The sequence below is a fragment of the Anoplolepis gracilipes genome, chromosome 14 (assembly GCF_047496725.1).
Source record: "Anoplolepis gracilipes chromosome 14, ASM4749672v1, whole genome shotgun sequence".
NCBI classification, from domain to species: domain Eukaryota; kingdom Metazoa; phylum Arthropoda; class Insecta; order Hymenoptera; family Formicidae; genus Anoplolepis; species Anoplolepis gracilipes.
Genome location: NC_132983.1, coordinates 10,005,333 through 10,019,716, shown reverse-complemented (window position 1 = coordinate 10,019,716; position 14,384 = coordinate 10,005,333). Strand labels below are relative to the sequence as shown.

The window sequence follows — 14,384 nt, the reverse complement described above, 5'->3', positions numbered from 1 at the left end:
AATATGCATAATAAGGACAATTTAAAGATTTGAATAATCTTGACATATATTATCAAAGTCATGATCCTGAGTAACCTAAAAGGTTATTTTAACCGTTGCGCTATTATTAAAAAGTTATAAACATAATAATTTTCACAAATACAATTAATTTTCGGACACAATTTCGGGTATAATTTTAAATTGTATAATAAGAAATATTAATTTTAGGATAATCTAAACTTCTTCAAGTATGAGATCATCATTTCTGACACCTTGTACATTTGAGAAGTAAATATATAATACAAAAATAATTTATAAAATTCTTAAATGTTACTCAGGGTTATGACTTTAACAACATATGTTATGGTCATTGAAATCTATGAGATCACCCTTATTATGTATAATTACCGTAAAAGTAAAAGAAAAATTATTTATATGATAGTCAAGCGAAGAAATATCGAGCATAAATCATAGATAGATATAGTAAAGTACTTAAGAAGTAAGACTCTTTAATATTTACAAACACAAAACTTTAAAATCTAAGCGACTAAGAGCCGAACGCGGATGGTAGTGCGTTGATTTCGCAGAAAATAATTTTTCTGCGAAACTAATAAGTTTCCAGGACATATCTTTCTTGTATCTTAGTGTATTTACCAAGACCTAATTATATTTAAATTCTTATTTTCGAGAATTTTATAAACCCCTCTTTACCCCCTCTAAAGAGACGTATAATAGATAAATATATTTTGCGAAATTATATAATTGTATAATATTTCATCATATCGGACATAATTTTGATAATGTACGACAAATTTCAGAAAAATACAAGCGTAAAACAAAATCAAAATATTTTTTTCTCTGCTCGTTCATGTAACTTTAAGTAAGAAGAAACCTTTTACTAACACTCGGTACTTTGCAATCTCTTTCTCTCTCTTCTTTCGATATTTTCTTTCAAAGTATTTATTTCTCACAAAAAGAGCTCGCGAGATGCTGGTCTCAAATTTAATCAAACTTACAGTTTTGTAGAAAGGGATTTTCTGAATACATGTGTAAAATGTTAGATGTAAATGGCTACCTAATTAATAATAATTAATATTATTTATTTAATAAGAGCGAGAAAAAGGTATAAAAAATTAATAAATTATAAATAGACAAAATTTCTTTTTCATATAATTATATACATTTTATTTCATGATACCTTTACAAATTTTAAGATAAAAATTATCGTAAAAACACGGAAAATAGAGATATTTTCGAATACATTTTCTGTTTCGCCATCAATTGAAATCATCGATTTTTCAACTCATGTTTCAATACGCATGTGTGATTTGCATTAGGTTTTATTAATGAATGCACAGTTTTCCTAAATGTAAATCAAGTTTTGTGTTTCTACAGAAATATTGTTGAAAGCAAAATGTGAATGCGGTAAGTTGTCTTTAAGTTCTGATTTGCCGGAAAAGACTTTATTTTCTGTGTATTATAATTTTCATCCTAAATTTGTAAGTAAAAGTGTTATGAAATAAAATCTAATTATATGAAAAATAAATATTGCCTAAAAATTTATTATTAAGGATCGATAGAAGTGACGAGCAAATTCTACCGTCACTGTCAATATTGAAAAATGACCTCTTATTGGATATACAGGGTGTTATAAAAGTACCGGAACAGCAAAATAACTCAAAAAATATAAGTCTTAGGAAAAATGCTAAGTACTGGGTTTTTATGATTTTTTCCTGGCTATCTGACGGTGACCTTGGATTTAACCTTGACAATGACCTTGAAGGTCATTTCAAGGTCAGGTCTATTTTTTTAAATGGGACCCCATACTTTTGACCCCAGAAATGAAAAGAGCAGAAAATTTTACGTTCGGATATTACCTTGAACACTGCCAAATTTGACCTCTGAAGGTCACATAAAGGTCAAACGCTTGTTTTAGGCTGAAAACGCGAATATCTTCGAAAATGCACCTGCTAGGGAGCAATGTTACCCATAAGAATTGTAAAGGTCAACGAGGGACATTCAGCCGTGACCTTGCCCTTATTCTCAAGGTCATGAATTAAGATTATTATTAAGGTCAAACCGGACTTTTTTAGGACTGAAAATCCATACTTTTGACCTAAAAGTATCAAGAGTGAAAAATTTAACGTTCGGATATGACGTTTTTAGCCTTGATCTTGTTCTTGAGGTTATGTGTTAGTCATATCAAGGTCAAATCATTTTTTAAGGCTGGATACACTTTTGACCCCGATAATGAGTAAAGAGTGAGATTTTACGTTCGTTATACGTTACGTACGAGGTCACACTGCAATGTTTGGTATCGGGCGCCTTGGATCGGTCATCTTGAATTTGTAAAATCCGACGTCGGATTCGGTTTTAGCGAGCTCAAAAATTCCAGGATTGGTATCCGAAAAATTTATTCGCCATCGATAAAGTGTATGCTTCAAGGTTTTTATTTGTCTCGATTCTATCAGTGTCAAACAGATAATAAATTGTTTGAGTTTTCACCGATTTAACAAGTTTTGATTTCACATTCTAGTCCGTTTTGAATTATTATCACATTTATTATTAACGATTAATGGTACATTACTTATTATTTTTATTTAAAGATAAAGAAACCGAATTTTTTATACCAAGTTTTTGCAAATTTTTTGTTTTCAATTCCAAATGGCTTATCTTACAGAGCATGAGAGAGTTTCGCTATTGATGATGAGAGGATGGGGTGTACACAAAGGTCATACAGTGAAGTAAGATTGCTGTTCAATGAAACCTTTCGTAATGAAGGCGAAGGTATTTCAATATCGACTGTATCTCGCACCATCAGACGATTTGTAGAAACTGGGACTAATAAAAACCGCCAAAAATCTGAGAGGCCAAGGTCCCAACCGACAGAAGAGCAACAATTTGAAGTAGCCCAATCATTTGTTGAAAATCCCAGATTGTCAATTAGAAAAGCATCTCAACAGCTTCAAATGAGTATTTTCAATTTCCAAAAATCTAAAGACCATTAAGTTCCACCCCTACAAAATTCATCTCCACCAAGAGTTGAATGAGGATGATTTTGACCGCAGGGTGCAATTTTCAGAACTTATGATGCAAAGAATTGATCAGCAACCGTACTTTTTGCATAATATCGTTTTTTCAGACGAAGCGTCTTTTGAAATTACTGGTAAAGTAAACCGTCATAATTTTAGATATTGGAGCAACGAAAATCCTCATTGGATGCTTGAAGCACATACGCAGCAATCTCAAAAATTAAATGTTTGAGCAGGTCTTTATGATAATCAAGTGGTTGGGCCTTTTTTTATAAATGAGAATTTGAACTCAGAAACCTATCTGCAGATTCTAACAGACCAAATTGTTCCATCAACACGGGAGATTGTTGGTGATAATTTTGATAATGTTTGGTTCCAGCAAGATGGGGCACCGCCACATTATGGACGCATTGTTCGGAACTATTTAAACGATACTTTCCCTAATCGATGGATAGGTAGAAGAGGAACAATCGAATGGCCACCGAGATCGCCCGACATTGCACCACTTGATTTCTTTCTTTGGGGCTACATAAAAAATAAAGTTTATTTCACTAAACCTCGTAACTTGGATGAGCTTCAACAACGGATCATAGACGTATGTGCTGCAATACCTCCAGAAATAAGGAGTGCGATTGACAATTTTTACGTCCGCTTAGCACACTGTCAAACGGTCAATGGGCAACATTTTGAACATCTCTTGTAATCTCAGGCCAAGTTATAAGATGCCTTGCCTTCGGTGGCCGGGACTAACTGAACCTTGCCTTCAATGGTCAGATTTGAGACACCTTGCCTTCAGTGGTCAGGTTCCGAGACGCTTTACTTTCAGTAGACTTCACGATCAGTGAAATAACGTAAAACGCATAACCTTGAGAACAAGATCAAGGCTAAAAACGTCATATCCGAACGTTAAATTTTTCACTCTTGACATTTTTAGGTCAAAAGTATGGATTTTCAGTGCTAAAAAAGTCCGGTTTGACCTTAATAATAATCTTAACTCATGACCTTGAGAATAAGGGCAAGGTCACGGCTGAATGTCCCTCATTGACCTCTACAATTCTTATGCGTAACATTGCTCCCTAGCAGGTACATTTTCGAAAATATTTGCGTTTTCAGCCTAAAACAAGCGTTTGACCTTTATGTGACCTTCAGAGATCAAATTTGGCAGTGTTCAAGGTCATATCCGAACGTAAAATTTTCCGCTCTTTTCATTTCTGGGGTCAAAAGTATGGGGTCCCATTTAAAAAAATAGACCTGACCTTGAAATGACCTTCAAGGTCATTGTCAAGGTCAAATCCAAGGTCACCGTCAGATAGCCAGGAAAAAATCATAAAAACCCAGTACTTAGCATTTTTCCTAGGACCTATATTTTTTGAGTTATTCTGCTGTTCCGGTACTTTTATAGCACCCTGTATTGATATAGCTCTATATACACTAACACTATTACACTGTAAGAGAGACAAAGACAGCGTTATTGTCTCTCATTGTCTCTCTTTGGTTTCTTGGTGCTATCAATATGATTTGTAAGTTGCACTTTAAGTATCGATAGTGACAGCCATATTTTTTATATGTAATTTTTTTAGATATTCTTTACAAAAATTGGAAAGGTCCTAAAGAATCAAATTTTGCAATTAGATTCTTAAAAATTTATAATAAAAAAAGGCTAGTAGCTAACTCTACATTTGACTAACCGTTTATTGAATTTTATTTTAATTTTTTTTCTAAAAAAATTGTTCTTTAACATCCTGCAGATGATGTAGTTAATTATGAATATCATAATTTTATCGTGATTTTCTATTATTTTGGTAATACGAAACCCATGTTTTGTAATTCGCTGCACTGAAAAAGGTCACCATAGTTTCTTCTGTCAACCCTTAATTTTTTATATTTTCTTTCTCGCTGTCTCATTAAATAAATAATATTATTAATTATTATTGAATAGTTGGTCATCTATATTTAATATTTTAAATATATATACTCAGGAAGGTCTCGCGTCCTACAAACTCTAAAAGCTTGACTAAAATCTGAGATCAACACCACGCAACTTCTATTTGTCTAAAAAATTTTACATCTATGTCTCTTACATGTATCGTTAATTCTTATTTGAAATGTAAAAAAGTAAAAATCAAAAAGCAAACACGATAACTGCTTAGAGAAGTATTGTTATCAAAATAAAATTTTTTGTGAAGTTATAAAAATCTGTATACAATTTCTTTATTATTTGATATATACATATATGTATATTTTGTATGTTTCTAATCAAAAACAAATATCCTAATTTCCTCTTCCTGATTTCTAACCTTCCGAATAATTGTAACTCTCGCGAGCACAAATATAAGCGCACGCACGCACGCACACTCATGCACACTCCTAAGTATTACCATTTTCTATTATATTTTATAAATTATATATACATATTTTATATAAACATGCATGTAATTATATTTCTTCAAACTTGTTTTTCTTTTATTTCAAAATAAATGTATCAATTATTTTAAATTATCTATGATTTATTTAATTAATTATTAAATCTCTCTCATATCGTATTCCCAATTCTTAGATCGCACTAGGTCCCGTCCTGTATAACAGGAATTTCTTTACTAAAAAGGAACCACCATACGAACCTACTGACATAGTTAAAAGGACTTTCGAGGTCTTTTGACAAGTCTAAAGTCCTGCATTGTTCGTTCAGCTCAAAAGCGCTTGAGACGACAAGTGCGTTCCGAGAATGGTAAGTCGCATCTTTTCATTGACTTATCCTTCTTAAGTCTGAACGTAACATGAAAATTAATAAACAAAGGGTATAGCGGGATAAGTATGGTAAAATTGCCCCCGAAGATAATCTAACGTAATGGCTATCTGTGAGTAACTTATAATGAGTAAATGCGTTATGCTAAGTTTTAGCTTTTCAGATCTCTCCGTTAGGGTGTTACGGAGGTGAATTTGAAAAAATAAAATATTTTATATCTTACGATTGATTAGAGATAATTAAATAAAAAAAAATATGCATAAAGGGGGACATCAAAGGAACATTATATATTTTTTTCAATGTCTACATAGTATGCTAACGCACAAAAAAAATAAAGATTTTTTTAAGGATTTTTTTTAAAATGAACCTTTCGAGTGACTATTTTGAAAAAAATTGAGAAGAAACCTTGTTTTATTCTATATATATGAAAAATTAGCCAATTGATTCGATTTGGTGGAACAAGTTAAAAAAAATAAAAATGACAATTTAATTCACATTTTGTTATATTTAAATCAAAATAATTAATTAATTAGTTGTTATTTTTACATAAAATATTATAACATTTTACTTAAACGAAAACTATTTATTAATATTATATTTATTATTGTCGTAACCCGATACACTTACCTGGAAAGAGAAAAGTAAATATATAAAATAAAGAAATAAAAAACTGAAATTAAGCAAGCAAAGCAAAGCATTAAAAAGAATTAAATAAGAAAATTAAATAAGAATTAAATAGAAAGATTAAGAAAGAAAAATAAGACGTGACCAACAAGAAAGCAAGTCACGGTCAAGCTGAATAAGCATTACGACACCCGAGCACGGAGCACGTCCCGCACTCCGACCCGGAAAACTTCATCCTTCCGCCCTCAAAATTAAAGCGATATATAAACCGATCGCGAGACCCATCATGATCGCTCGTAAGAAAGTCGCTAGTACGAGAGCCGCGCGTAACTAAGTTATCTACCCATCGACCTAACCTAACCTAACCCATCGACACGGTTCGTCTTCACGACGACCGAATACGTGAGTTAATAGTAGTGTAAGATAAGTGTAACTGTACGACAGAAATATATTCTTTTACTATACAAGTACGGAGTGCGTTCATTTGCTGCCGGAGTTCCAATTCTTTGAGCGAATATCCCGAAAGACCCTATTCTCACGGCACGGACACAACATTATTAATTTTAGGAATATTACATATTTATATAAACAAATAAATATATACTAAGTAAATTATAATAAGTTTTAATTCTATTTTTCAATCTTCTTCACTATCATCATTTATAACAGGAATAACATTGTCATTACAAAACATTTTAACTAATATTTCCGCCGGTTTTAAAATTCGCGATAAAAAATGCCCATGAGATAAATAATATATAACAGCAGCGACGTATGAGCAACAACCTAAGGTTCTATTCCTATTTGCGCAATCACACGTATATCGCTCTCCTTAAAAAAATCCTTAAAAAAATCTTTATTATTTTGCGTTAGCATACTATGTAGACATTTGAAAAAAATATATAATGTTCCTTTGCTGTCCCCCTTTATGCATATTTTTTTAATTTAATTATCTGTAACCAATCGTAAGATATAAAATATTTTATTTTTTCAAATTGTCAAAGATATTCTCTATGCAGGCATGGATTTGAGATTAAAGATTGAAAAAACAATTATGTAACAGTAATGTATATACATTAATTCTCCAACCTTCGTAACACCCTAACGGGGAGATCTGAAAAGCTAAAACTTTGCATAACGCATTTACTCATTATAAATTACTGACAGATAGCCATACGTTAGATTATCTTCGGAGGCCATTTTACCATACTTATCCCGCTATACCCTTTTTTTTGTTTTCTCGAGCAGGTGGCAAACATCGACTCGTTTATTTATTATAACTCCAAAGTCTTTATATGTTCAGAATAATGATTTGTTGTTTATTTTGAAAAATATTTGAAATCTCGCACTCTCTCAAGTGAGTCTGTGATTTGATGCATCATTTGACAAAAGAATAAGAAAAACTTTCGTTTTTGTAAAAACGTCATTATTATCACAATTAATTACACTGTCCGACAAAATTTGACTTTTTTCACACAAATGTGAATACTTATTTCCGATGTATTTTTGCATGCTGAACACGAATTCGTTGAAAAAATTTGATCCACATCACAATTTTGAGAGAAATGGTGTCAAAGAGGCCAAAAATGATTATTTTGAAGATTTTCATAGTATTATAAAACCGGGAGCAAATGTTTTTTTTTCAAATTATGGTAGCAAATTTACATATAGCAGATAGCAGACAATAGATTTATGCAGGCAAAAATATCGGAAAACTGTTCACACCCGTATTAAAAATAAAGATCAAATTTTTTTTGACAGTGTTACACGGAGAAAAAACTATTTTTAAATTGTTATATTTAAAAAAAAAAAATCATATCAAAACAAAACTAAATGTATTTTATAACTAAAAGTTGATACTTTCGCATTGCCATAAAGAAAATTTAGAAAAAATTTAGTTGTAGTTGATGCTACAATGTCATAAAAAATCTCAAAATTGTCGTTTTTAGCATCTTGCCATTTTTCTCAAAATGATGTGGTGTGATGATAAAATTTTCTCAACAAATTAGCAGATAAAAATACATAAAAAATTTACACTTGTGTTACAAAAATGTTGAACAGTATTATCAATTTCTATTTTGATTAAGTATAACTGCTAATAAACTTTCTAAATCAATATATTTTCTTTACTGAACAGAATTAATGTATATACATTTCTGTTACATAATTGTTTTTTCAATCTTTAATCTCAAATCCATGGCTGCATAGAGAACATCTTTGGCGATTTCAAGATGATGAAATGGAAAGTTTTACACTCGTCCTTTCTTTTAAGACTTTTTGTTTTGTGCAAATCTAAATAAAAAGTCAAATTATAACCCGACAATTGTTCAATATGATAATTCTTTTTCTAATATAATTTTATTTAATTATTATTAATTTACACAATGTATACTTTAGGTAATTTAATAGTTTAATTATTATTAATTTACATTGCATGTTTTACATTATACATAATTTTCTCTTGCTTTAGCTTCTATATTATATATAAAGACAAAAGATTATATTATAAAATAAAATTTTTAATTCATTTTTTTAAAAATTTTGTCTCTTTTTTGTTTCTAAAGTACATAATTTATGTATCAGATAGTATTTGCACAGTATAAGCATACACAGTAGCGACAGTGAGAGATTTTGATGTGACAAATTTCTAGTGCGCATGCGTCAGTTTGTACTACAGGGAAGATGGCTGCGCCCTATTAATGCATCTAACCTATAATATAGACAAATACGTTTTACGTGAATACTGTCATATTATTTTATTTATTGTGTAAAAGTGACATAAAATTTTGTCCAATATAGTGCAATATGAAAGTGAAAAAGGGTGGATTCTCTTGTGCAATGAAAAATTGTAAAAATATTTTGGGACGAGTGTCTGGGCTTAGTTTTTTTAGCTTTCCACGTGATTCGGAAAGATATAAGCAAAGATATATATTTCAGTAAAAATAAATTTTTGAGAAAGCGAGAGAGAAAGAGACGACAAATAAATTTTATCAATTTATTAAATATAATTATAAAATTATTCTTGTAATCAAATGAAAAACAGCACGCGTATACTATTCTCAAGATGGCGACACGTCATATGACCAGGCAACATCAACATCAAAGGTGCCGATGTTCATTGTCGCTACTGTGTATACTTTTACTGTGGTATTTGTTCGATTTAGGTTACAAAAATACAAGCTACAATGTTTTCTGATCAAAATCTTACTTTTAAAATTAATTTTTCCTGAAACTTTGTCATATTAAACAAAAGTGTCCCTTACAGAAAGAAACACTTAAAAAAATACCCAAAAACACTCTGAAAATAACACTAAAACTAACATTTAATTTGAGTGTTATTTCACTTAACTTGTGTACAACCCTGAACTTAAGTATAACCCCCAACATGAGAGTTAACTTGAGTGTTATTCTCAACTTTATTTCCAGTTTATTCAACCAGTTGAAAATAAATGTTTTGAATATCTTGTTAAGATTATATCAGAAATTAAACTTACACAAAACACATACTTCAAATTTCATATTAAGTAGTATTTGTTCTTTGTAGACTTTATATACATTTTATGAAAACTTGCATACGATCTAGTTAAGTTTGAGCGCGCCGCGTAGCGGCAAGCAAAGAAACACGTATACCTATAATATATATATCCAAAATTGTATTAATTAATTTTACTATGCGCATAACCATTCGTAAATTTAGATATTTATTACTGGGTATTGATCATGTAACTTTTCAACTAGGGCAGAAACGTGAAAAATAAAAAGTTTTACGTGAATTCTATGATTGCATTTCACGCGATCCTGTAAATGCCTTTGAGATATTTTCTGGACATATTTTAAATATACATGTTGTCTGGTTTTTTATTCGCTATTATTTATCCATTTAGACGAACACTTTAATTAAAGTATCTTTATTAAATATAAAAAAAATTAATAACAGTTTCATACGAATTCTTAAAAATTCTTTTTATAAATACATTAAATGGACATTTTTAAGACATCCAAATATAAATGTATTTTGAACATCCAATAATGTATATTCTTAAAACATTTATATTGTATCCATGGACATTTAGATTAAATAAAAACCAAAATTAGACGTCCAATGGACATTTTGTGCTGTCTGGGTTGAAAGTTAATTTGTGTGTTATACTCTTAAGTTAAGAATAATAACACTCATATTAACTCTCAAGTTTAGAATAACACTCAAGAGTAAGGTAACAATAAATTGAATACGCAGTTCAATGAATGAACTGTACAACTTAATCTGTACTCTGAAAGAAAATATTAGTTTAAGTTATTCTTTAATGGTCATAAATGAATAATATACTCTTGTAACAACATTTTTGTTAATTAATTATTTGTTGTGATTATTAAATAAAAATTTTTTAAAAAACCGCGAGAATTTAGATTTTGACCCCCGAAAAAATTACAACAAAACAGCCTTTTTATTTCAATTCCTTACGTCAATGATTTCAGCTTTTGTTTGCGTCGTCTTATGTGTGATGCTGGTTTGAACGTGGTTATGACTATAACTAATAAACTTAATACATTGATTAAGCGTAGTAAAGATAGATTACATAATGACAATAGAACCGATGTTGTTTATAAATTACAGTGTAAAGATTGCGATGCGCTCTATATAGGCCAAACAAAACGACATGTACGCACATGTATTAAAGAACATCTTAACAATATAAAATTACATCCTACCAATCAATCAGTTGTTAGCAAACACAGAATTGAATTTGGACATGAGTTTGAGTGGGACAAACCGGTTATTTTACATAATAAAAAATTTATTAAGAAGAGAGAAATAGCTGAAATGTTTTTCATCAAGAAATTTAATTCCACGATTAACCTACAAAGAGACACTGAAAATTTAAATAATATTTATGACAAGATTATAAAGGTTGTTTAAATTGTTGTTTTTCTTTCTAAAAATTGACAGTTTCGTTTAAAAACTCATATTGACATGATGTGTCTCGTTGTTTGTGTTTATTTCAATTTATTAACCGTTGATTTTAACTAGTGAAATATTTAATTGTTGCACAGTTAAGTTCCACCTTTAAACATGTTCCATTGTATTCTTTCTTCTTTTTCTTAATTTACGTGTGAGTAGACTAGTTTTTTAACGACATTACATTGTATTGTTTGCGTTTAATTCGGTATAAATTGTATCCATATATTTTTTGATCCTTTATATATTTTCTTTATAGTGACACTTGAAAAGGACCACAACCATATGGTCGAAACGTCGTGTTAATAAATTAAATGATTTTGGCTAGTTAGGTCGTTTTAATTAACGCGTTGTTTATTAAATAAAAATATTAAAATGTATCATATATACACTAAATAGAAGTGTTTATTAAAGAAAAATAAAATTGAATAATGCTTTTATGAAAATAATTATTTATCTCAATCTTGAGAATAATACTTAGTAGTTTAGGGTTTACACTCATCTATTGAGTGTCATACTCAAGTATGCGAACAAACTTTTGTGTTTATATTCAAATTTGAGTGTAACATTTAGTCATTGGCTGTACACACTTAATTTTGTAGTGTATACACTTAATTTTGAGTATAAGAACTTAATTTTTTAGTATAAATACTCAAATGCTTGACTATAAACACTCAATTTTTAGTATAAACATTCAATTTTCAGTGTAAACACTAAAAGTTGAAGTATATATACTCAAATTGGAGAGTAAACTTTCAAAATTGAGTGTTTACACTAAAAATTGAGTATAAAATTAATACACTTAAAATTCGAGTATTTTTTTGTAAGGAATACGCACGCACTGTTATTTTTCCAAATTTTCAGAATTATTAAAGAATATATCTACAGCGTATATTTATATATGTATACAAATTATATTTTATTTTTATTGTTCGAATTTATACTAATATTGATAAAATCTTATGTCGCGTAAATTGTGTAAATTAGAACACTATTCAAGAAAATGAAATTCTTCTTTTGAAGGGTTTTAAAAATACAAAATTCTATATAAACAAAAATATTTGCTTCAAGAACTTTATATTTTTAGTTCGAATATAAAGCTAATTTTACATAGATGGAACGGATAGTCTGTTATAACTTACTTTGATTCGTCTTGATCATCGTCATCATCTTCGGAATCAAAAAAGGCATCATCATCATCGGAATCGACTGAAACTTTGGTCTTCATTCGTCGCTGTTGAATTGCACGAGACTTTGGAATCACTATGTCCCTAGAAATAGATTTATCTATTTTATAAATTACGCTAAGTTAGTATAAAATATAATATATATAATTTCGTTTTGAAACTGTATATAAGCTCATGCGTGAAAGTCATAAATATATTTTTAATAAAAAATAACAGATTGTTACGGCGTATGCAATTTTTATTGTTAAATTTTAATTTATTATATCTTTTAAACCAATGCCGCCTTCCACTTAATTGTTGCGGGGAATTACTCAGTACACCCCTCCCCTTTATAATATATGTATCTAACAATAACGAGTTACTTTTATAAAATACTTTTATAAAATAACAATTAATAATAATTTATAATAACTATATGTAGATATCTATAAGTAATCATTTATAAGTAATGAGTTACTTTTTACAAAAAAGAATGGTAACGATAATGAATTTTATAACTTTTTCAACTTTGTATATAAATATATACATATTGTAAACACAAAAATCGTAAACACACTAAAATAGAGTATATAACAGATGTATAAAAGATGAGTATAAAAATTATACGATTTTAAAGTCTCATATCTCAATAACTAAACGAGAGCGCTATAAAATTCAAACGGTGTATTACTCAGGAATATATTCTCTATAACGTATATAAAAATAAAAACAACCCAAGCTGTGTTAAGGTCCGGGCACATAAAAGACTTAAGCATAAGCGAATCAAGACCTTAAGAAACCATTTGGAAACATAAGCAGTGCTGAAAATTCCGTATGGTTAACATTAGAGGGATCCTTGAACAGAGGATGGCGAAAGTGCTGTTACTAGACTCTTTTAGACTGAGATCGTGACGTCACAGGTCACAGATTAGTAGTAGTAGTAGTAATTTTATTGTTCTCCTTAGGGTTACAAAAACAAAAACAATAACATCATACATAACACTTATTCTATTCTTAACCTAAACTTAACTTATCTTACTCTAGTAAATTGCTTAACCTATTCAGACCCTTCGGAGATTTATGTAGCTACTTCCAGACCTCTCGCTTCGTCTGTCTTCCGCTACACTCCTCCCTGGAGCGTCCACACGTACATACACACAACGCGGTAAGGATTTCCGTTTCTTGCATTCCTATTTCTAATCTTTCCCCCTCTTCGTCCCGACGTACCTCCTCTCACTACATCTATTCCTTTCCACTCTCTGCCTCTCTCTCTCTCTTCCTCCCTCAATCTCTCTCTAATCATGCGTCTCTCTTCATTCCCTCGCTTATCTAATCCCTTTTATCTCCCTTCCCTCTCTAACACTTTCACTCACCCTTCTCCCTCTCCCTTCTCTCCTAGCACCCATCTCATATTTTCCTGTCAGCTCCCATCCCCATCCTTTCATTCCCTACACCCCTCCCATATATGTTCCCAGGTTTCTCTCCCCTTCTCGCATAACCTTCACATTTCTTCCTCCTCTCAGTACCTACTATCCCTCATTTTCCCTTCCAATCTAAACTTAGCCACCCTCATACATCTATTCTCCCCCATCCCTTTTTCAAGTACTCTAGAATCCCCACTCCCTTTACTTCCTTATATCATTTGTTGTAACTTGATCCATCTATCCTTTTCCATCTCTCCCTTCGCTGTATCTCCCTGTACCTGCCTTCCACTTTTCCATACCAGTCCTCCCCCTCCTCCTCCTTCCTTTCCATCTCTTCAATCATCAATCCCCTCTCCTAAAACAACTCTTTCTCTCTCTTTCCCAGCTTGATCCCTCCTTTCCGTTCTTATCCTTCATCTTCTCTAAACATCTTCTGTTAACTCGCTCCCTTTTCCT

At 30.7% G+C, this 14,384-nt stretch overlaps 1 protein-coding gene across 2 annotated transcripts in view; it reads right to left on the bottom strand.

The window, feature by feature from the left end:
• The window catches only part of Cow (Proteoglycan Cow), a 283,890-nt gene that overhangs the window by 97,835 nt on the left and 171,671 nt on the right, over positions 1-14,384 (bottom strand). For both annotated transcript variants that reach the window (XM_072906664.1, XM_072906663.1), the window contains exon 4: positions 12,481-12,609. In XM_072906664.1, the coding sequence (XP_072762765.1) occupies positions 12,481-12,609 (129 nt within the window). The remainder of the gene's footprint in view (positions 1-12,480; positions 12,610-14,384) is intronic.